The 24,567-nt window shown below is 35.1% G+C and overlaps 1 protein-coding gene across 1 annotated transcript; it reads left to right on the top strand.

The window, feature by feature from the left end:
- The first annotated feature begins 99 nt into the window (after positions 1–99).
- On the top strand, positions 100–23,942 carry LOC141817614 (calpain-type cysteine protease ADL1-like). The gene is made up of 32 exons (XM_074705265.1): positions 100–206; positions 469–652; positions 1,958–2,208; positions 3,214–3,396; positions 3,581–3,716; positions 3,833–3,963; positions 4,071–4,185; positions 4,264–5,296; positions 5,403–5,513; positions 6,072–6,130; positions 7,395–7,551; positions 10,870–11,143; positions 11,254–11,404; positions 11,486–11,597; positions 11,698–11,863; positions 11,954–12,024; positions 12,179–12,270; positions 12,438–12,600; positions 12,713–12,784; positions 14,952–15,329; positions 15,408–15,523; positions 15,609–15,906; positions 16,491–16,810; positions 16,970–17,321; positions 18,787–19,107; positions 19,195–19,299; positions 19,456–19,584; positions 20,552–20,932; positions 21,015–21,152; positions 21,319–21,555; positions 21,636–22,086; positions 23,426–23,942. Exons 2-31 carry the CDS (start codon positions 525–527, stop codon positions 21,939–21,941), a joined length of 6,486 nt encoding a protein of 2,161 aa, XP_074561366.1. The 5' UTR covers positions 100–206; positions 469–524; the 3' UTR covers positions 21,942–22,086; positions 23,426–23,942.
- Positions 23,943–24,567: the final 625 nt, after the last annotated feature.

The raw sequence follows: 24,567 nt of genomic DNA, 5'->3' as shown, positions 1-24,567 counted from the left end.
CGATTTCGAGGGTTTTCTCGAGCGGAGGCAAAAAATCTGTCGCATCTCGCCGGCCTCCTCGCTCGGATTCGGACTCCGGCGCCTCCGTCGAGCGAAAATCTCGCTCTCGCTTGCAAGAGCCAAAGGTACCTCTCCCCTCGTTTCCGCGTCGCATCTTTGCCCGCCAAATTCCGCTGCCTCATTTAGGGTTCCGTTTGCAGATCAAGGTTCGTCTCGTTGTTCTATGTCCCGAGAATTTGATGTAGGATCCTTTTTACTCGGTCGGCTTCCGCGTGTCCTTCTGATATTCTCTGCAGTTTTTGGACATTCGCGGAGCCATTGTTCCAGAATTTATTTCGGATCGTGAGAAGGATTGGAATGGGGAGAGTGTGGCATTTGTGCCTTTTGTGTTGCTCGGTCGGATTAGTGTTTTTCTTGCATTTAAGTGGTTCGGTGCGGAAATTCACCTGTTAGTTTCTTTTGCTGTAGGCATCTACTCCTGTTTCCATGGTGTGACTGGAAACTGGGTGGTGGGAGAAGAAGGCATGGAGGGAGATGAGGAGCATCAGGTTGCGCTGGCATGTGCCATCTGCGGTGCTCTCTTCTGTGTCTTAAGCCCTCTCAGTTTCTGGATTCTCTGGTCTGTAAATTGGAGGCCGTGGAGGATATACAGGTTTTCTATTAACTTTTCACGTGGTGCTTACGAGTCAGGCTAGCTTGCGGAGTGATGCATAACTAGGATAGTTATTATGTTTGTGCTATCATCATAATGCTTCATAGAGTCAGCCGGTTGGTTCAACTCGCACCATAATCCAATGTCCTGTTTTTAATTGGTTAATGAATGATTATGATGTGCCTAGCACATTTTCTAGTCATTTAACCATCCGTTTTATAATATTTTTTGGTATAATCTTGCCGTAGTTAGTTGTCATTCAATGTTTTGTTTCTCTATTTATGATTTTAATGATGGATCTGAACATTACATTTTTTAGCTTGGGTGCGACAAAGACAATTTATGGAGCATAGGAATGGCAATGCATTTCTGTTACTCTAGAAAGCTTCTTATCTTTTTGCTTACTTGAAAAAAAGAAATTTCTAAAATTAGATTAATGTGATGCCTTGTACGCATTAGGTGTCACTCTGAATCCTTTTAAATTTAGACTATTTCCCTTGTACATGGCAAGCATAATTGTTCAATCATTTTAATTTGTGTATCTATAATAATTTAAATTTGTTGTTGGTCCAGCTTATTTTCATTCACCCTGGTAGGCATTTTAAAATGAACACGGGCTACTTACCATTCACTATTGCTCTTCACCATAATCTTTTTGTTTGTGATTAGAATTCAAATTGTAGTTACAGATTAGTGTGTCAAGCAAAGAGCTGATTTTGCCAACTATGCTGCAGTATTTTTAAGCTCATACTTCTTGTCTCCAGGATAGGATATCTGTAAGCCTTAACTCTTTGTGAAGTATGGGATAGATATGGTGAATTATTTATGTAGGCTGGCCATCTTGTTTTGGGTATTTGTAGATGAGATTTCCTAAGGCAAGAGAAACTGCCTGTAAGCCTAGTTTGGAGATGTGGTTTTCTGGCCTGGCAAGTCAATTATGGGCCACCAAACCTTGAGAAACAATAAGTTTTTGGGATGAATATGCATTGCTAGCATATGACTGCTAACTTTTTTTTTTCTTTTCAAATCTGTTGTTTGCTTTATTTTTTTAATCTCCGTCAATGATTAGTTTTTTTTCCTTGTTGACTAGTTTACTTAATATTGCTCAAATTAAACATATGTGGCTTCTGTAATAATTTTCTTGGAAAATTTCTTTGATGTTAATGTGTTTACCATAATCTTTGTTTTATCATGGTTTTCTTGGTTCATGACATGTAGTTTCTTACACTGCTGCATTATCCTGCTTTATTGTAATATTCATTGCTTATGTTGAATAATTTTCTCCCTCTGAACTATAATTGTTAGTTGGATATATGCAAGAAAATGGCCTGATATTATACAAGGACATCAACAAAGCGTGATTTCTCGCCTTCTATCACTAATTGCATGGGCTATTGTTCTTTCTCCTATTGTTCTACTAATAACATGGGGAGGCATAATTATTGGACTTCTGAGACGCAATATAATTGGTTTGGCTGTAATAATGGCTGGCATGGCTCTTTTATTGGCATTCTATTCTATAATGCTTTGGTGGCGGACACAATCACAAAGTTTAAGTATGTATTCTTTGGTGTTAGCATATTATGATTTGTTATTCTCCAGCACCCATATATGCTAACTTTATCACAAACATTGCTTGAATATGTGAAATTCGTATTTTGATATTTCTCATTGGATTGATGATTTCTTAGATTGGATGCCCTTATATAGCTTACATAGAGCTCAATTATATCTTGCCTGCTTTATGTTGTTTTCTTTTCCTTTTAGTTCATATGATTATTCATATATTTTTTACTACTTGTGTTTGAATTAGTTTAATTTTTTAATTCATCTACTTGTTTGTTTTTTTTACTAATCAATATAGACACTTACGAATTGATGATAATCATTTCATATATATCATACATGTACTGTAGTAGAGAGAATGATGGATGCACGAAAAAATATTAATATCTGAGAAAATTATTTATAGCTTCAGTAGATTGTAAAATAAGAGAAAATAGATTGAGATAGGATGGATATGTTCAAAGACAAATTCTATAGTTAGAAGAGTTGGATGAATTAGATTGGAAGATATAAAGCGTAGAGAGACAAAGGAAAACGTTAATAGTGCAATGAATTATGATATAATTCATTCAGATGTTACTAATGATATAACATTACATAGAGCTCGATAAAAGTATAAGATTCACGTAGCCGGTCCCAAATAGTTGGGACAAACATAACTTGAGGAGGATGACGAGGAGAAGCTGTGGATAAAATGTTCATCTTATTTTAGATTAAACTCCTCATCTAGTTAATCAATTATCTGCTATATGTTGCCTAAACTAATATTGATGTTCAATGTGGCATTAATGAGTTTACTTGATTGAAAAGGGATGGATGCACTTGTCTATATGGGGGTTCCAGTGTGAATGGTGACCAATGTCTAACATTGGTGTAACTTGGGATTTCAGGTCCCATATATGTTAACGATTTTAAGATAACCTCATTTCACTCAATAAATGATGATTGATATATTGTCTCTATTTGGTTCACCAGCCCTGAATTCTTCCTTGCAGGGGGAGCTGCTTATCTTCTTAGTCTGGCTGTCGCATTACTTAGTGCCTATGAGCTCTGTGCTGTCTATGTTACTGCTGGTGTGAGTGCCTCTGAGCAATATTCACCATCTGGCTTCTTCTTTGGTGTTTCTGTAATTGCACTAGCAATCAATATCCTCTTTATTTGCAGAATTGTCTTTAATGGTAACGCTTGCTGTTTCCTTCTATCTCTCATAGTTATGCTTTCTTCCTTCTCATATGGATGAGTAATATAAACTTGGAAACTATAGAATTGCCATTTTTCAATATTCATCTAGCTTCTTTATGTGCTGTCAGCTTGTTTTCATAATTGATCTTATGCATTCTAACAATTACTTATTCTGTTAAGGAAATGGGTTGGATGTTGATGAATATGTACAGAGATCATACAAATTTGCATATTCTGATTGTATTGAAGTTGGAGCTGTTGCTTGTTTAACTGAACCACCAGATCCAAATGAGTTGTACATGCGTAAATCTAGCAGGTAAGTTCATTTGTTAGCTTATATATGATGTCGATATTGCTATTTCTTCAATTCTGTTGGATATGAAGTTCATTGATTTCACATTTTCATTCTTCCCAGTGAATGTTTTTGTGCAGGGCTTTACATTTAGGACTTCTGTATATTGGTTCATTGGTTGTTCTTGTAGTATACACTGTTTTGTATGGGTTGACAGCAAAGGAAGCTCGTTGGCTAGGGGCAGTAACTTCAGTTGCTGTTCTTGTTCTTGGTAAATGTTTGTTAGTGTTTGTCTTTGTCTTCATGGTTCTGTCCCCTTTGTTTGTTGTCTTACGGACACAATCATTGAGCTTCATTAATTATCTCTTTCTGTGGTAGATTGGAATATGGGTGTTTGCTTGTTTGCATTTGAGATAGTTAGAAGTCGCATACTAGCATTGACTGTTGCTGGAATATCCAGAATATTCCTTATCTGCTTCGGAGTGCATTACTGGTACCTTTGTTTCCTTGGTCTCTTTTCCTAATATACTGGGATTTATTCCATCCTTTTTATAAGCAATCCATCCTGCAGGTACCTGGGTCATTGCATAAGTTATGCTTTTGTAGCATCTGTCCTTTTGGGTGCAGCTGTTTCTCGTCGATTGTTTGTCTCCGACCCATTGTTTGAAAGGAGAGTTGCTTTAAGAAGTACTGTATTACGGCTTAGAGAAGGATTCCGACACAATGGACAAAATAGTTCCTCGAGTTCTTCTGAAGGTTGTGGATCAAGTATGAAACGTAGTAGTAGTAGTGTTGAAGCAGGTAATCAATCTAGTTCTGTGGAGGATATTTGTGGAAATAACCATCTTTCTGTTAGTGGCTACAACAGGAAAAATATGCTTTTTGGTCGTTCTCGCAGTTGCCAAGAAGATGCTAATTGTGACAAGAATGTAGATAATGGGAGTGCAAGCTTAGGATTACGTAGCAATTCGTGCCGGTCTGTTGTACATGATTCTGAAGGGGTCAGAACTACTGATAGACATCTTGATCACAATAGTTCCCTTATTGCTTGTTCTAGCAGTGGTCTAGAAAGCCAAGGCTGTGGATCAAGTGGATCAGGTGCTCCATCCGGAAATCACTCTGGTTTGGATGTGAATATTGCACTACTTTTACAGGACAGGCTGAATGATCCAAGGGTTACGTCTATTTTGAAAAGAAAAATTGGGCTTTCAGACCATGAATTGGCTAGTCTTCTTCAAGATAAAGGTCTTGATCCAAATTTCACCTTCATGTTGAAGGAGAGAGGGCTTGATCCTAGGCTTCTATCCTTGTTGCAGAGAAGTAGTTTAGATGCAGGCAGAGAGCATCAAGATGCTACAGATGTTGCTGTCCCAGATTCTGGTAGACTGGACAGTACTGTCCCAAATCAAATATCCTTGTCTGAAGAACTTAGACAGAAGGGATTAGAAAAGTGGCTCAGGTTTTCTAGGTTCATGCTGCATCAAATAGCTGGTACTGCTGAACGTGCGTGGATCTTTCTTACTTTGGTTTTCATTGCAGAGACAGTGCTCGTGTCAGTTTTCCGACCCAAGCCTGTTAAAGTAATTAATGCTACACATGAACAGGTGATTTTGTATATGCCAAGCCTTGAATAGCAGCTTAAATGTGATTGTAAACTCTCCAGTTCCATACTTTCTTGTTTTAAAATTATTTGTTTTCTTTTATCTACAGTTTGAGTTTGGTTTCTCTGTTCTGCTTCTGTCACCAGCTGTCTGTTCAATCATGGCATTCCTGTGGTCTCTACATGCAGAAGGGATGGCCATGACATCTAGGCCTCGCAAGGTATACTAGGAAAAAGTGTATTTTCCTTGATTCTACCAATAACTGCACATATTGTTTTGTATCAAATTTGTCTTTTACCCTTTTTGGGAGAATACGTCGTGTACCTTTTTTTCCATGTAGTTTATTTAGCAGATAGCAGTTAATGATCATATTCATATAACCGGATCAATATTTTGGGTCTGTGCTATTAGTATTACAAATAACAATATTCTTACATTGTGGACTGGAATATTTCTGAAGGCATCATATATTTTTCTCTCTTATTAGCTTTTCCCTACATCGATCTTGGTTCTTATGTTTTTTATAATTTTACTTTGTATTGCATGTTGTTTATTCATTCATTCTGTTGTTACTTTAATTTGTTAGTTGCAATTGATCCTTTATGGCTCTTCTGAATTTAATGCGCAAAAATTTATATTCTGTTTATTCATTCTATAAAATGTGCCTTTTGTTTTCCCTAATTATGAAGTTGGCATACATGTTGACAAGAGTATTTTTCTTCTAGTTTTTTTTATTGTTTTGTTAGCTCCTTGCTGACATATCCTTTCCCTTCTTCAGTATGGTTTCATTGCATGGCTCTTGACTACGTGTGTAGGTTTGCTTCTCTCTTTCCTAAGGTATCTAAGTTTATGTTTGCAATGCCTTCTTACATTTTTTGCCTTAATAATCCTAGATATTTGTCCTTTAATCCATGTGTAAGTGATAGTTGTATTTGAAATATGAAATTATAGTTGGATGTTGGTGTCTAACTATTATCCATGATGATCTTCTGTGGATTTCTAATTACTATTTGTTCAGTGGATAACACTTGGAAAGTAAATTTATGGTGAAGGTAGTGGTGATAAGGGAAGGCTAGATTAGTTGTGTAATAAAAGGATTATGCATATAGCCACTTGTATGATAACGCCAATCAATTTTATGCCAACATAACTAGTGAGGTTTTGGACAAACCAAGGTTCAAAATTTTGAATTGTGCTGGAGTTTCAGTTTTGATTGAACAATACTGTTTTGATAGCATGCTTGTGTTCCCACGTACACTGCTGGTGGCAAATTGGAGGGGGAACAAATGAAGGAGATGAAGAAAAGAATTAAGAGAACACAACTATATAACTAAATTTGGACTTTGTGCCCCATATAGAATGATACAATTTTGACATTCTGTTATACAAACACAAGCTAAAAAAATTTAATAACCATGTTCACTTTGTAGCATGTTAAGGGCCGTCGAACGACATTGGCATGACATGAAATTTATCAACATGATTGACACAATGACATAGGATAGAGTAGTATCAAGTTTCAGGAATTTATTGAAACGATACATTTTGACTATACTGCACAGCACGTATGAGATTTTAAACTATGGGACAAACAATGTCCAAATTCTTTTGTACACAATTTCCAAACTCTTCATGATATATAAATCAAAGCATTTTTATAAAAAAATTAGAATGAAATAATGTTTGACTAGGCAAATTATCCAAACTGTTTTTTTTTTCCTCTGAAATATCGTGCTTGACTCATGCCATATAGAGCTTCCACTTTCATCACTTTCTTTTCTGCATGGAAGTCTTTGCATGAAACAACTTTTTCCTGATTATTACTAATAGTTCTGTTATGGACAATATACTTGAATATAGAGCAATAGTCATTGTATTTCATATGTCCTAGTCTTGTTGATTTGGACTACTATTCTAAGTTGCTTATTATTGTTTTCATTTCTACTTTTCTTTGAAAATTTCTTTTCCTTGCTTTTTCTTTAACTTATTGCTTTTACATGTATGCATTTATGTGCTTTACTTTTCTGAAATGAATGTCATCCTTGTCTTGCTCATTGCTAATTTTATAACCACTTTTCCTAATTTTTGTATAAAATTGCAGCAAATCATCTCTAATATTGGGATTAGCTCTGACATTCCCACTCATGGTGGCAAGTCTTTCTGTTGCCCTCCCAATTTGGATGCATAATGGTTACTGTTTCTGGATATCAGGAGGGCATGAAAGTCATGGAAACAGACATCAGTCCTCTAGGAAGGAGGTCAGAATTGTTCCTTGTAAACTTTGAATCTGTCATGTACCACTATGCTTCATCAGTTTTTATAATGGCACATGAGTATGAGGTTATCCTTACAATCTTCTTTTATCTTCAATTAATTGATTTACATGTATCAAATTTAGGTATAACATCTCGATGACTGATCCATCTGATGCCAACTAGATTCCTCGATGCCATTAAATACTAAGATTTCATGGATTAAGATCTGCTGATAGTGTTCTTTTAAGACCAACCTTAGCTGTTTTGTGATGCTGTGATATCTGTCCATACTGTGTATTTTCTGCATCATCTCACTTCCATTTTTAACTCCACTCCTGTTGCTTTACAATCCTAAACTCTGCAGGCATACTTATTTAGTCTTTTCACCAGTTAAGGTTGCTTGCAAAGCATTTAAAACTGATTATTTTGCATGTAAAGGGAAATGAGCACTTCGCATGTGCCAATGTAAGATAGAGCAAAAATCTTAAATTACTATGGGATACATGTGAATACTGCACACCATTTAGTGTACTATTATTAAATAATATGGTAAGTTGGTTGTTCGAAAACTCTCATATAGATTTATTTTAGAAGTTAACTGAACCACTGGTGGTTCTCATAATAAATACATGTGGTTAGCATTATGCAAATCGTCAAGTGTCAATCTGATTTTGGCTAATACCTCAGATACGTTCTCCAACGTCGTTGAAAGTATGAAGATACTATTGGAATTTACACAGATGCAGTTGTATATCAATTGAATTGGATGAGATTTGAGAGTAATCAGTGTTTTTTTTTTTTTTCCAAAATTGCCTGAGATCTTGGTTCAATGCCTTCAGAAATTCGAAGAACAGGAGAAGAACTTAGGTGAGGAACAAGTCTCCACAGTCAGTTTCAATCAACAGGATTCACTGCTAGGGCATCGTCTCTCCTGATCTTGTCACAGCCACTAAACTGTTGAGAGAAGCTGCAGTTGGATTGCATCTCAGAGGAGGATGAGGAGATCCAAATTATCAAATGAAACTATCTGGTTGTTCTGATTTGAGAAAAGGGAACATGAGGTCAATAAGGAAGATATTCTGCTTCTTTCAGTAATTAGGATTTTGGTAGGCATTGAGGAAGCTTCAATGATAAATTAATAATTTATTATGATAACGTTTCCTTCTTCTGTTGCAACTCTTTCCTCCTTCAACCTCTTATTCGCCACTGGCATTATGCATTGGAACGTCGAAACGATACCGAAATAGTGTTGTTCCAATCAAAGGCCGAAACTCATGCACAGTTCGAGATTTTGAATCTTGGTTCATGCTAATAATTAATAGTATGTTGCAGTAATTTATTTGGTAATATGGTACAGAAGGTAAATTATATTTGCTATCACATTAATTTCAAGATTAGTGGCTAACAATGTGTACATATGTAGCGAGCTTTCATTATCATATTAGGTAATAAATAGTATGTATTAACTATTAATTAATAATTAATAAATGATCAATTCTGTTATATTACTAAACAAATTCATTACTAGTAGGGGCAAACTCGAACAGTTAGGGAGTAAAAATCCCATTGATAATACTAATAATTAATCAATGTTAATATTATTCATATTCAATGACTATTCCAAATAATAATCAACATAATGATATTGAAATAATTATAAATAATAATAAAATTAATTTAATATTAATTGTAAAAATATATAATTAATCATTACTCCTATACTTGATTAATGTTGCAAGTAATAACATCATCAATTATTTATAAACTAGTATTTAAGAATAATTAATAAAAAACAATAAAAATTATTAAATTATTTATTATCGGAAGTAATGATGTCATTAATTATCATAAATTATCATTAGTATATTAGAACTATTTTATTTATACTTATACAGTGATATCTAAATTTTTAGAAAGCTCGCTGATTTCGACAACTATGATGCTGACTGTATCAGAAGGATTAGTAAAAATCCAAACCAACCTTTTCTTAGTTAGACAACCATAATGTTTATCTTTCAGTTATTGACACCAAGTACCACTCCTCGTTGCTGTCAAATTATTCTTTACAGTTCAGGTAGATCAAAGTTAAACTTTTTTTTATTAAGATCATCTGCTTGGTTCTTGTCTTATGGATGTTTTGTTTTTAGGCCATTATGCTTGCTGGCAGTCTATGCATATTTATGGGATCAGTTGCAGCTCTTGGTGCAATCATATCTGCAAAGCCCTTAGATGATTTAGGTTACAAAGGTTGGAACACAAATCAAAACAGCATCTACTCTCCTTACACAACCTCTATGTACTTGGGTTGGGCTCTAGCTTCAGCAATCGCTTTAGTATTTACTGCTGGAATGCCCATTGTGGCATGGTTTGCAACATATCGTTTCTCATTCTCATCTGCTATATGTCTTGGTTTTTTCACTGGTGAGTTTTGATCACATGATGCTTGTATACTTCTGTGGCATATCTAGTATGCTATAGACAATGCAATTATATAACTAGATCATTTTTAGTGAAATTTTGCAATTAAAGTTTCTGCTTTTCTTGTAGTTGTTCTTGTTGCCTTTTGTGGCACATCATATTGGGGGGTGTTGAGTTTCTCGAGATGATAGAATTCCAATGAAGGCTGATTTTCTTGCTGCCCTACTTCCATTGGTTTGCATCCCTGCCTTTTTGTGTCTGTTCACTGGTTTGTATAAATGGTAAGCAAAATATTGACTATAATTTTGTAGCTGAGCCTTCAGATGTACTGGAGACTGAAACTTTGAACACCTGTTTTCAGGAAAGATGATGATTGGAAACTCTCTCGAGGATATTGAAATAATTATAAATAATATAAGGTTAATTAACTATTAATTGATAAAAAATACATTATTAATCTTTACTTCATTACGTGATTAATGTTGTCAATCATAATGCCATCAATTATTTATCATCTAATATTTAATAACTATCAATAAAAATAATGAAAACTTATCATTTATTCATTTATATTGGAAGTAATGGTGTCTTTATTTATGATAATTATATTTATATTCTTAAAAGTATACTATTTATACCGATTCCATCAATCCAATATGACCAATGTCTCTTTTTTTGTTTCCTGATTTTGACAACTATGATGCTAACTGTATCAGATGGATTAGTAAAAACTCAAAACTATGGTGTTCTTGCTTAAACAACTAAAATGTTTATGTTTCAGTTCTCGACACCAAGTACCATTCCTCCTTGTAGTAAAATTATCATTTACATTTTAGGTAGATGTAATTTATTTATTAAGATCATCTACTCGGTTCTTATCTTATGTCTGTTTTGTTTGTTTAGGCCATTATATTTGCAGGCAGTCTATTCATATTTATGGGATCAGTTGTTGCCCTTGGTGCAATCATATCTGCCAAGCCCTTAGATGATTTAGGCTACAAGGGTTGGAACACGAACCAATACAGCACATACTCTCCTTACACAACTTCTATGTACTTGGGTTGGGCTCTAGCTTCAGCAATCACACTAGTATTTACTGCTGGAATGCCCATTGTGGCATGGTTTGCAACATATCGTTTCTCATTCTCATCTGCTATATGTCTTGGTTTTTTCACTGGTAAGTTTTGAATTGCATGATGCTTCTACACTGCTGTGGCATATATAGGTTGCTTTAGATGATGACATCATTTTAGTTCATCATAATAAAAGTTCCCATTTTTTTTCTAGTTGTTCTTGTTGCTTTTTGTGGCACATCATATTGGGGGGTGTTGAGTTCTCGAGATGATAGAATTCCAATGAAGACTGATTTTCTTGCTGCCCTACTTCCATTGTTTTGCATCCCTGCCTTTTTATGTCTATTCACTGGTTTGTATAAATGGTAAGGAAAATATTGACTACAATTTCATAGCTGAGTCTTTAGATGTCCTGAAGACTGAAACTTCAGACATTTTGTTTGCAGGAAAGATGATGATTGGAAACTCTCTCGAGGAGTTTATGCCTTCATTTGCATTGGCTTTATGTTATTACTTGGTGCTGTATCAGCTCTGACAGTTATGGTAACACCATGGACTGTGAGTGTTGTTCTATTGTTTCCTGTGTAGAGATTTTGTTTTACTTTGCGGTAGCATTACCATTGAATATTCTTATGGATTTCTTTGTTTCATTTGACAGGTTGGAGTAGCTTTCCTTTTAGTTGTACTTCTTATCCTTCTTGCAATTGGTGTGATTCACTATTGGGCATCGAATAATTTCTATCTTACAAGGACTCAAATGTTGTTTGTTTGCTTTCTTGCATTTCTTCTGGCACTGTCTGCATTCCTTTTGGGTCTTTTTGAAGGTGTGTACCACCAATATTTCTATCATTTATTTTTTGTATTGGAATCAATTTCTCATTTTGGATTACAACTTAAATTTTAACTTCATTTAGGAAAACCTTTTGTTGGTGCATCTGTTGGATACTTCTCTTTTCTCTTTCTGCTTGCAGGGAGGGCATTGACTGTAAGTGTGCCCTTCAAAAACTGCAATTTTTTATTTGTTGAAAGTTGTTTTGTCAAATATCATATGCTGGGTTCCTGATTTATTTTCTTTAGGTTTATTTCTTTCAATAATTAATTAATGACACTGATTGTTCCTTTTTAAATTTTTTTCTCAGGTACTTCTTTCACCGCCAATTGTTGTATATTCACCTAGGGTTTTGCCTGTTTATGTTTATGATGCTCATGCTGATTGTGCTAAAAATGTTAGGTTGGTTTTGAACCTTCTTTTTAATGTTAATTATTTTCATTTTATGGAAATTGGGCTTAGTTTTTTTTTTAGGTTTTTCTCCTTTTCTGCTCCTGTGGGATTAGTTTATATTGTTCATGGTTGACTGATTAATTTTTGTGTTGCTTTTGAAATTCATTATGCTTCAGTCATGCCATTCTTGTTCTGTATGGTGTTGTTTTGGCAATTGAGGGATGGGGTGTGATTGCTAGCCTGAAAGTATATCCTCCTTTTGCTGGTGCGGCCACATCAGCTGTTACTCTTGTTGTTGCCTTTGGTTTCACTGTATCTCGCTCTAGCTTGACATGTAAGGTTGGTACATTCCTAATCAACACTAATATGAATATCTGCCCAAGAATTTTTTCTGTTTGGCTTAATTTGAAGGCCTTTAGTTTGTCTTGCTAATGAACACATTCATGCCCAGATGATGGAGGATGCTGTGCGTTGTCTTAGCAAGGACACCATTGTGCAAGCAATAGCACGTGCTTCCACCAAGGTAAGCCTATAATCTTAATTAACTGTTATGCAGTACCTTGTAGTTTCTTGGACTACCAAGTTTCTCTCTCTCTCTCTCTCTTCTCTCTCTCTCTCTCTCTTTTGGCTTCACACAGCTTTTGCTTTATTCATAGAAGTGTGGTACTTCAGCATGAACTTTCCTTAACGCCCGTTGAGATCTCAACCAGTGATTTCCACACTGATTATCTTTTCATTTAATTCGGATTGTCAAACTTCTATGTGTTCCAAGTTTGTAAGCTCCATTTGGTGTGTGGAAATTTAAGACTGAATTGTCCATAACATTCAAAATTTAAATAGTCAAGTTCCAGAGGCCCTCCTAGGTAGCTATTCAAATGGTGATGATTATAGCCTTTGCATTTGCGTAGCATACCACATATTAGACGTTGAGAAAAAAGGAAATCCTTAGTTCATAGAAATTCTACTTTTAATTTTTTAGGAATTTTGGGATTTAAGGTATGTCAAACATAAATCTATGAATTAGTGGGAATTTTCTGTCAGCACATATTTTCAACATGAATGATTATCTATAAATTTGCGATATGGCATGTATTGGAGTGCTCGTTAGAAGTTTTAGTTCTTGATTATCCCCCTATTCTTCTGTCATGCGTTATTCATCTCCCATCTGATCTTTTACTGCAATCGATGGTTCAATCCAATACTGTCAGTTGAAGTGGGATTTTGAGCCATGATCATGAAATTGGGCCTTTATAACAACTTGGTGCGTAATGCTTCTGATCATATCTTTAACAGAAGTCATATCAGGAAGTGTCTTTGGGATTTGATTTTTTATGTCTTAATTATATGTAAGCATTCTTGTGTATTTATTGGGCTACAACTAGTAGGTTTTTTTTCTTTTCCTGATTTTCATTATAAACTCTCTCTCTCTCTCTCTACACACACACACACACTTTTACTGTGGACTTTTGGACACAAGCATACACACACACTCTTCTGGTGTGTGTGTATATATATCAATGCTGTACTGTTAAATCTCCCCAGGTTCCACTTCATTTGTCCTGTGCATTGCAAATAGGCACTAATATCTTTGCAGAAGTATCCATCACTAGGCACTTGCTTGATTATGTTTTTCCCTGTTTGTTGCATTTCATCTGTGATTTAGTAACTTTCTAGGGATTTCTTTTGTGCCTTCAGTATTTTACATTAGTATGTGGAACATGTTATAATGTTAATCTATTTTGATACAGTTGTTATAAATATTGGACTCCTATTCTGTGCTTTCCCTTTTCCCCTTGATATATGCCGCTTGATTGATGATCTCTTAGCATTCTAACATTGGAAATGCTAAGCACTTGTTATATTATCTCTGCATGCTAAATACTAATTATAATAGATAGTAAAATTTCTGTGCATAGCTTGACTTCCTACTTTGTTGCAAGTATGCTTTTATGCTTCAAAATCTGGCCAACTGAAGGCATCCATGTGTTGTTCTAATTAATTGGGCATGTGTCTTTATCATTCTATTAACCCATGCCAGTGTCAAGATGATTGGCAACTATTGAATGACATAAACAACCTTGGTAACTTCTAGCAATTTTTTTATTTTCAGTTATTCATGTGACTCTATCCTATTAATTTTTTTTAATGATCATAGTTATCCATGCGTAGACATGTTTAATCCTTACATTTAATATTCTCTTTATTTTATCTCAATTAAAACATGCTTTGTATATTGTTATTGTGATTTAATTGCACAATTACTTTTTAAATACATTTTGAATTTGTTACAAATAAGTCAATTGTTTTCAATATTAAAACTTACATTATTCATAGAGAAAATCTTATTTTGCACTTTTTAAATGCTATTAATAATTTTTTCAGTAGTATTAATATAATTGACATACTCTTTATATTCATATTCTACTCATTGTCCATGTAAATTTTTTTTTGCTGAGTTATTAATCCTACTATTTTACCTCATTTGAGCCCAAATGATTTTAGGGATGAGGGTTTTTTTTTTTTTTTTGTAAAAACTTGTAATTTGAGAGATTATTTAATGTTTTGGGAAATAATTATAATAGTATACATTAGTTTATGTAAATTCAATGTTTGCTGATAATATTTGAATTATATGAAGTATTCAAATCTAAAAATGCTACATGTCTTCGTTTAATTTGGTTGGTATGCAGACACGAAATGCATTAGCTGGCACTTATTCAGCACCTCAAAGATCTGCCAGTTCAGCTGCTCTTTTAATTGGAGATCCTACAGTTATGCGGGATAGAGCTGGAAACTTTGTGCTTCCGCGAGCTGATGTCATGAAGCTGAGAGATCGTCTCAGAAATGAAGAAGTTGCTGCTGGTTTATTCCTTTGTGGAACCAAAAATGGCCTAACATATTGTTGTGAGTCTCTGAATGATGCAGACTATAAGAGAAAAATGTGTGCACATGCACGGATTTTAGCACTTGAAGAAGCAATTGATACTGAGTGGGTGTATATGTGGGACAAATTTGGTGGTTATTTGCTTCTCTTGATGGGGTTGACCACTAAGGCTGAACAAGTACAAGTAAGCAAATGCATCAGCATAGTGTTCTAGTGGCATCATTAAGGTTTATCTTTGTTAATATTTTAAATCTTGTTCCAGGATGAAGTCCGTCTTAGGCTTTTCCTTGATAGTATAGGCTTATCAGATTTAAGTGCCAAAGAGATCAAGAAATGGATGCCTGAAGACAGGAGGCAGTTTGAAAACCTTCAGGAGAGGTAAGACTCTGATTCTTTAATTGCTATTTCAAGTTTTAATTTAATAGCAGCAACTGTCATGTTTTAAAAATGGTTAATTTGACAGCTACATAAGGGAAAAAGAGATGGAAGAGGAAATCTTGATGCAGAGAAGGGAAGAAGAGGGGAAAGGAAAAGAAAGGAGAAAAGTGTTGTTGGAGAAGGAAGAGCGAAAGTGGAAAGAAATTGAAGCCTCTCTTTTGGCTTCAATGCCTAATGTTGGAAACAGGGAGGCTGCAGCTATGGCTGCTGCAATACGTGCTGTTGGAGGAGATTCTGTTCTGGAAGATTCCTTTGCTAGGGAGCGAATCTCGAGCGTCGCTTGTCACATTCGCACTGCAGAGTTGGCTCGCCGAGCAGAGCAGGTTTCTTTTTCATTTTTCAACTATTATTTTTGATGTGAAATTTTCTGCACATAACTAGCAAATGTCTTACAAAGCATATAAAGGGTATTGTCATATGAAGCATATTTTGGATTTTTTGCAAACCATGTTAACTTTTTGGCAAGACCTCTTACATAAAAGTAGTTAATAGTTTTAATTCAACGGATTGTTTAGTGGATACAAGCTACCAATTCACAAACCATGTTAATGACGAAATTCAGTTGGCAAATTCTCCTCTTTGTATTAACTCAAGTATTCAAGGTTTAAACTACTGTAGTTCTTATTCTTCAAAACCTGGTGGCAGTATGAGGAAGTTGTGGGTACAAAATCCTATTGAGTCGTTAATAAGCATGCTTAGTAACTTGGCATCTCTTTGGCACCTCTAATCTTAACCAGGCGTATATGTTTCTGACTATGATCGTAATCGGGCAGACCTGTTTGATGCTATATAGGCATGTTTTTATATGCTAAGTGCATTTGGTGGGATTTGAAAATCTTCTAAAATTTTGTTTTTTTATCTTTTAACTCTGCAATTACAATTCTGTGGTTTTTTGCTATTTTCTCAGACTGGCATCCCTGGTGCCGTATGCATTCTCGATGATGAGCCTAGAAGTTCAGGTAGACATTGTGGACAGATCAATCCAAGCCTTTGTAACAGTCAAAAAGTTACCTTCTCTATAACAGTGATGATTCAGCCTGAGTCTGGTCCAGTCTGTCTATTGGGGACTGAATTTGAGAAGAAGTACTGTTGGGAAATTCTTGTTGCTGGTTCTGAGCAAGGTATTGAGGCTGGACAGGTTGGTCTCAGATTGGTTAGCAAGGGTGATAGGTTGACGACTGTTGCCAGAGAATGGAGTATAGGTTCTGCCTGCATCACGGATGGAAGGTATACACTATCAGCAAAGCAACACAGTACTTTTTTGAATATCGTATTTGATATTATGATAAAATAACCTTCGATACTTGTTGTAATTTTAGTTCTTGGTTATTTGTATTAGCATACAGTCAAATACATGGTCTTGATGCAAACTTATAATTTCTACAGGTGGCATATTGTGACAGTGACTTTAGATGCTGAGTTAGGTGAGGCTACCTCCTATATTGATGGAGGTTATGATGGATATCAAAGTGGCTTACCCCTCCATGGGACTAATTGCATATGGGAGGAAGGAACGAGTGTTTGGGCTGGCATTAGGCCACCTGTAGATTTGGATGCTTTTGGAAGGTCTGACAGTGAAGGTGGAGATTCTAAGATGCAAATAATGGATGCTTTCTTATGGGGAAGGTGCTTGACTGAAGATGAGATTGCATCACTCCATGCTGCCACAAGTGCTGCTGCATATGATTTGATCAATCTCCCTGAGGATGGCTGGAACTTGGGTGATTCACCTTCAAGGGTATATAACTAAATATTCTATTGATTTTAAATTCATGTTCTTTGGTCATGTTAAAACAGTATTATGTACCTTATAAACTTTACTATTGGCTTCTTATCCATTGTGCTTTCATGATTGACCTTGATTCCTTTTGTTTTTTGAGCGTTTTCTATACACATCTTTAGTTTTTCAAATATTTCTTTAAATATTCAATTCTATCAATGTATTTAAGGATGACAATGCAGCGGGACAAGAAGAGTTATGAGATGATCTTTTCTTTTCCTTCCCTGCTCTATTCTGCTTCTCGTTAAGGGCGGATTGGTTGTGGGCAACAGTATTCATGAGATAACTCATAAATATACATAAATTATATTAAATTCCATGCTGGAGAAAATGGAGTGGACATAATAATCTTTCTCCATTCCTGCCCCGCTTGCGTATTGCAATTTTGTATCCATTCCAGCCCCTTCTTCAGTGGGGTGTAAATAGAAGTTCATTGATGTAATTCCCTTAAGTTTTCCGGTTACTTTTGATTAGTGAAGAGCCTTGTAACTTCAGAGTATCATTTCCATATCTATTTTTAGGACCGGATTTTATCTTTTTCCTGCTTGCATGGAAAGTGGCTGGCAAGCTTATCTGTTCATTACCACTAATAAACTTTAGTAACCTGCTAAAACAATACTTCATTTCAAGAAGGATCGATAATTCTTTCATATCTTGTATCATAGTTTCTGTTAGGCCTTTGCTGTACTTCGGATCTCCAGCCATGCTCTTACATGCGTTTGAAGGCACTTACACAGTGATACTGACTTGATTGCATGTATATCTCTTTGATACAGTGTTGCTTCCTTCGCAACGCATCTTAGCCTAAGAGAATTAGTCACCGTTTGTTGCTTCTCAGTACATACTGCACTTTGTTATTCTATTCATTCATTCATCTTAAATATCTTGATATTTATATTGCCTTAGGTAAAGGCTACTTTCTAAGGATTTATGCTAAATGGTATTTTAAACTTAAGAGATGCAATTCTGTGAAAAGTTTGCTACATATGTACCCAATTAATTGGAATTAATGCTTTTTATCTCATCTAGAGCCAGGATAATTGTAGATCATGAAAGTGTTGACTCAACTTTGTAGTGTCCAATTGGTGGATACTGCAGCAGGGTTTATGTCAAATGGTATTTTAAACTTAAGCTATGCATTCTATGACTTTCTTAGGTGACAGCTAGTTTCTAAGGATTTATGTTAAATGCTTTTTTTGAACTTAAGAAGTGCATTTTGAGAAAAATTTGCTACATTATATAAGTAAAATATTAATCGGAAATCATGCATTTTTATCTCATCTGGAGCCAGGGTAATTGTAAATCATCTAAGAGTTGACTCAATTTTATAGTGTCCAATTAATGCTTATTTAAATGCAATTTATAGAAGTTAGATAGGATCTATGAACTTATACTTTTGCCCATGCCTTTACATGATTATTAGGTAGATGACTGGGAAAGTGAAGAAGCAGAAGTAGATCTATATGACAGGGAAGATGTAGATTGGGATGGTCAATATTCAAGTGGTAGGAAAAGAAGGTCAGGATATGAAACTGTGACAATTGATGTGGACATCCTTATGAGAAAACTGAGGAAACCTCGGTTTGAAACTCAAGAGGAAATAAATCAGCGTATGCTATCTGTTGAAATGGCTGTGAAGGAAGCTCTTCTGGCTAAAGGGGAGAAACATTTCACTGACCAGGATTTTCCACCTGATGATCGTTCTTTGTATGTGGATCCAGTAAATCCTCCTCCAAAATTGCAGGCAAGTAGACATATTAGTATGTTCGAACAGCTTACAATTTCTTGTCATTATGTGTTGTTCGTGAGTAATATATACTCTTGATCTCAGGTTGTTTCTGAATGGATGAGACCGACTGATATAGTGGAATTAAGCTGTGTTAGTTCTCGGCCGTGTTTATTTTCTGGTTCTATAAATTCTTCAGATGTTTGTCAGGTATGGCCATCAGCTGTTATTATCAAGAGACTTCTGTTTAAACTATTAGGCTTTAATTTTCATCATAAATTGCAAGAGGAATCCCTCTTGTGACCTAGTTTAGAAAATAATTTATGTGAGAATTACTTTTAAAAACTTTGAAAATTAATTTTGCAGGGTAGATTAGGTGACTGCTGGTTTTTAAGTGCTGTTGCTGTTCTGACAGAGACGTCTCGTTTATCGGAAGTAATAATAACACCAGAGTATAATGAAGTGGGGATTTATACAGTTCGGTTTTGTATTCAGGTGCACACCCTCAACCTTTCATTAATTATAGTGCAGAATGCAGTAGCATTTTTCTGAGGCTGTACCCTTATGAGCAGTAACAATGATACATTTGCTAAATTCTGTTTGATTAAAAATGTGGCTGCGATGATAAACCTTTTCAGTCAATACTAGGCAAACTATTTCCTATCAATATTTGTGTATAAGTGTTAGTTTATGAGAAATTATTGTTCATATAGATCCAACTTAACCATATACTTTAATTATACTCCAGCTCTCTCTTTTTTTATTTGCTTAAGTGGGATTTTAAATTTTGAGTTTTAACTATCATTTTTTATAATTCAAGATGATATTTGTCACAACTGAAGTCACATCAATCTAAATAATCTCACTCCACTGACATTCTGAATTTCGTATTTCAGAATTTAGTAAGACAATCCATTATTTTTTCCATTTTTTATGTTAACTCATAGGTTTCCTGTATGTAAAAACTAGTGAAAACTTTATCAAGGATATTTTTACTCTATGTTGTCTAGGTACATTATACCCTATTCTTGTTCTTCCAAGGTTAATGCCAAATTGATTTCTATAAATAGTCATCCTATTACTTTTGTTTTTCAAGCATTGTCTTCCAATTTCTGTCTTATGTCTGATCAATTAAGGTCCCTTGAGCAAATCTAGGTTAATACTGAAAGAAGTTTCTCGTTAGATAATTAACGACTGCTAAATCATTCTAGAGTTTGCCTCAAAGTTTAAATAATTACAATAATTCTATGTTTTAACTGCATGTTTTACTATTTTTATTGGAGGATCGGGTAGAATTTGTTTGGGGCTTAAGGGTTACTATTTTCTGTATCGTTATGTTCTAATCTTCATGAAGATAGGTTTAGACCCTTGTATACATGTCTGGTAGCTAATGCTTTTGATGCTTTCTTTTATCTTTTTTTTGTTTGATCATTGTTAACTTCTAAAACCGAACTTGTTGTAGGGTGAGTGGGTCCCTGTTGTAGTGGATGATTGGATTCCTTGTGAGTCTCCTGGGAAGCCTGCATTTGCAACTAGCAAGAAACGGAATGAACTCTGGGTTTCTGTTTTGGAGAAAGCGTATGCCAAACTTCATGGTTCTTATGAGGCATTGGAAGGTGGACTTGTCCAAGATGCACTGGTTGATCTTACAGGAGGGGCTGGTGAAGAGATAGACATGAGAAGTGTGCAGGCACAGATTGATCTTGCGAGTGGACGGTTATGGTCTCAGTTGTTGCATTTTATAAGGGAAGGATTTCTACTGGGTGCTGGTAGTCCATCAGGGTCGGATGTACATGTTTCGCCTAGTGGAATTGTGCAAGGTCATGCTTACTCCATATTGCAGGTACGCTGGCTGATCAACATTGTCTCCTTTTTCTACATTAAACTTACTGTAATTGTACTGTTTTCCTACATTGGTCATCCAGGTAAAAGAAGTGGATGGCCATAAGCTTGTTCAGGTTCGAAATCCATGGGCTAATGAAGTTGAATGGAATGGCCCTTGGTCTGACACATCACCTGAGTGGACAGAGCGGATGAAGCACAAGCTCAAGCATGTGCCTCAGGTGCCTCTCTGTCTCACTCTATCATGGGTTGCTTTCCATTATGCTTTCCTTTTAACCCTTTTGCATGATGATTCTTTAAGGATTCATAAGTAGATAGATTACACTTGTATGAGTATAAACATATGGTACAAAAAATTAATTTCTAATTTTTTCCTTTGTCTGATAGTCAAAGGATGGGATATTTTGGATGTCTTGGCAAGACTTTCAGATTCATTTTCGGTCTATATATGTTTGCCGAATATATCCACAAGAGATGCACTACTCTGTACATGGGCAGTGGCATGGTTTTAGTGCAGGGGGTTGCCAAGATTATGAGTCATGGCATCAGAATCCTCAATTCAGGCTTAAAGCAACTGGCCCAGAGGCATCTTTCCCGATTCATGTGTTTATCACCCTCACCCAGGTATGCATTTTACTCATTTGTACACGAGCCTTATTCTGCATTTAGGCTTGTTCTTATTGTTATGGTCACATTTATGTTAGGGCGCCAGCTTCTCCAGAAAGAGTAATGCTTTCAGGAACTTTCAGTCTAGTCATGATTCTTCATTGTTTTATATCGGACTGAGGATTCTCAAGACTCGTGGGCGTCGTGCTGCATACAATATCTACTTACATGAGTCAGTTGGTGGTACTGATTATGTCAACTCGAGAGAAGTTTCATGTGAATTGGTCTTGGAACCTTATTCAAAAGGATACACCATTGTGCCCACAACTATACAACCTGGAGAAGAAGCACCATTTATTCTGTCTGTCTTTACAAAAGCAGCAATAACTCTAGAGGTTCTATGATGCATAGTTTTAGCACTTTCTGGCAGCTACTTTTGCGGATATGGTGTCCAGGCTTCAGTATCGCTTGACTAGCTTTGGTGCCATTGAGACTCCAGCCTACCAGTAGGTCGAGTGTGCCACAAAGTAGCTCGGATGTGGATCGATGGTAGAGTTTCTTCTATCCACTCTTTCCATGCTTTTTTTGCTTCATATTTGGTTTACTTCTTCAAAACATGGCAACTCTGAATCTTGTAGTTGGAATGCTTAGTAACCAAAACACCTGACCCAACCCTAAAACCAGAACTCAGCCTACCAAAAAATTTCAGGCTTTCATATCAGATCAGATGTGGGGAATGAGATAGAGAGTTTTGGGTTTATGTTAAAGACCCAACAGATCTGACCTGAACTGGTTTTGATGCTTTTTATTAATTATACACACATATATATCAAATATATGAAACATTATAATCACCCAAAACCCCTAAAGAATGTGGAAATGCAACAAACTTGAAGTTTTAACATTTGAAATTTTTAGGAAAAAATTTAACCCCCAAAAGTTGAGTCTCAAAAATCCCAGGAACCTGAAAATTCTAAAACCCAGCCAGTCCGAATCCCAATAGGTAGGTTGTTTCCCTTTAAAAAAGAAAATTGAGTTTAAGGTTTGGTTTGTATTTTTTATTTAATTATACAAATATATGAGAAATATTATAATCACCTCAAAATCCTAAAAAAGCCAGAAATGCAAGAAACTTTAAGTTTGTGAAATTTCAAAAACTCCAAAAAAGTGAAAATAACCAGAAACCTAAAATCTTTGAAACCCAGCTTGTTCCAATCCCCAAAAGTAATTTTTTTCCTCTATAAAATCAAAATTGAGTTTAAGGTATGTATTTGCATTTTTTATACCCCAGCCCGATCTGGGTCAGATTTGTTTCCTTAACCTGACTCAATACATGATGTGGCCACCCCCAATCCCTTTGGCATGTTATAATTGTAAACTTAGTTCAGAATGTTGCTGTCGATGTGTCATAAGTCCCACCTACCCATCCTGCCTTCTCAATACTTTGAAGTTATTATGTTGAAATTTTTTTAGGAAATAATCAAATATCTTTCCTTATGGAGAGCCAATCAAATCATGGGTGGACATAGGATATAATCAATTAGATTAGATTGATTTGATTGAGAATAATTTATTTTTTGGTAGAATAACTTTCTTTCTTTGATTAGTTATTCTTTCCTTATTTATGAATCCCATTGTAATTATAAAAGGGTGTATTGATTCATGAATAAAGTTGAGTGAGAATTTTTACAATTTTGTTCATCTTATTGCTTAAAAATGCCATTGCTCATTTAATGATATCAGTAATTAATACATTTCGATTTTGGAAATTTGACCTATAATTTAGGATCAGAAACTTTTCATTACTTATCTTTATGTTGCTTAGTTCAAAAGTTCAGTTGTTGTTGTGAAGTTTGGTTTCATTCTTATTTCGGCTTCCATTCAACAGGTTGGAGCTCATTGCTATGTACAATGCATTAGCCAAACCCTGTAAACCAACACGTCAAACCTTTATTCTAAGAATTACATATCTGTATCCGAATTCAGGCTACACAAAGTGGAGGCATAAAATTGCAGCACTTACTGGTAAGATTGTTGCTTCCTGAAGCTTGCATTGGCGGCACCCGTTGATCTATTTTAGACTCGAGTCTGTATATAGCGGCGGCAGGCAGTCTTGTTTGAAGAAACGGCGCCTGATAGGTGTAGGTATCATCCATGATGTATAGAAAAATAGAAAACAGTAGTGGAAAATAGCTAAAATATGGACATTGTGTTAACAGAAGGAATGCGGCAGCAAGTGTTTCAAGGGGATTGTGTTGCAGCTGCAGTTTTGTAGTTCCCCCATTCTCTCCATTATCATAGGCTTAGTTTTTATTATTATCATTATTATCTCTTTTGTGTGTAATCTATTCTCATTTTGTTGTAATGTTCAATTAGGTTCTTGATTCTTGTTGTCCTAATCACGTCTTGTAACTTTTTGATATAGCTTCTATTTCTGATATGTACTCGGGTAACAATTTTTGTTTCTCAGTTGTTTTTAAAAATCCTTTCCAAGGCTTGGAATTTGTGAAATTGGCTTGGAATTTTTTACTCTTTATTATTTTACATTTTAATAAATGACTTGTGCTTTCATCATCAATCAGAATAAGGACTTGATAATAGCACTACATTATCATTTTGTTTAGGAAAGTTATGTTGCTCGTCTTTAACGTTTCAAATAAAACATGCAAATAGTTTACAAATATAAGTATTATAAATTAGATAAGTTTTATTTCTTTATTTTATTTGATATTTATCTCGTTTATAAAAGAAATTCATTCTAATTTATCGTATTTGGGATTTGATTTTCAGATATTTGAGAAATTAGGAAGGTGCTATCTCGCTCTACCGTAGCCCTTGGTTCTTTAATTTATTGATCAATAATATATATATATATATATATATATATATATATATATATATATATATATATATACTTGTACATCTTACAAACTCTAGTTTATTATATATTATTAATAAATGTTAAGTTTTATTTATTTGACTAATGATCAGTCTAAATTATTAGAACGACTCCTAGGCGGTTAAGTAAAA

This window comes from Curcuma longa, chromosome 2 (genome assembly GCF_044706935.1).
Source record: "Curcuma longa cultivar G26 ecotype Majalengka, Jawa Barat chromosome 2, ITB_CL_G26_1.1, whole genome shotgun sequence".
Classification (NCBI taxonomy): domain Eukaryota; kingdom Viridiplantae; phylum Streptophyta; class Magnoliopsida; order Zingiberales; family Zingiberaceae; genus Curcuma; species Curcuma longa.
The sequence above is the reverse complement of the archived record's forward strand: the minus strand, read 5'-3'. Positions and strand labels throughout refer to the sequence as shown.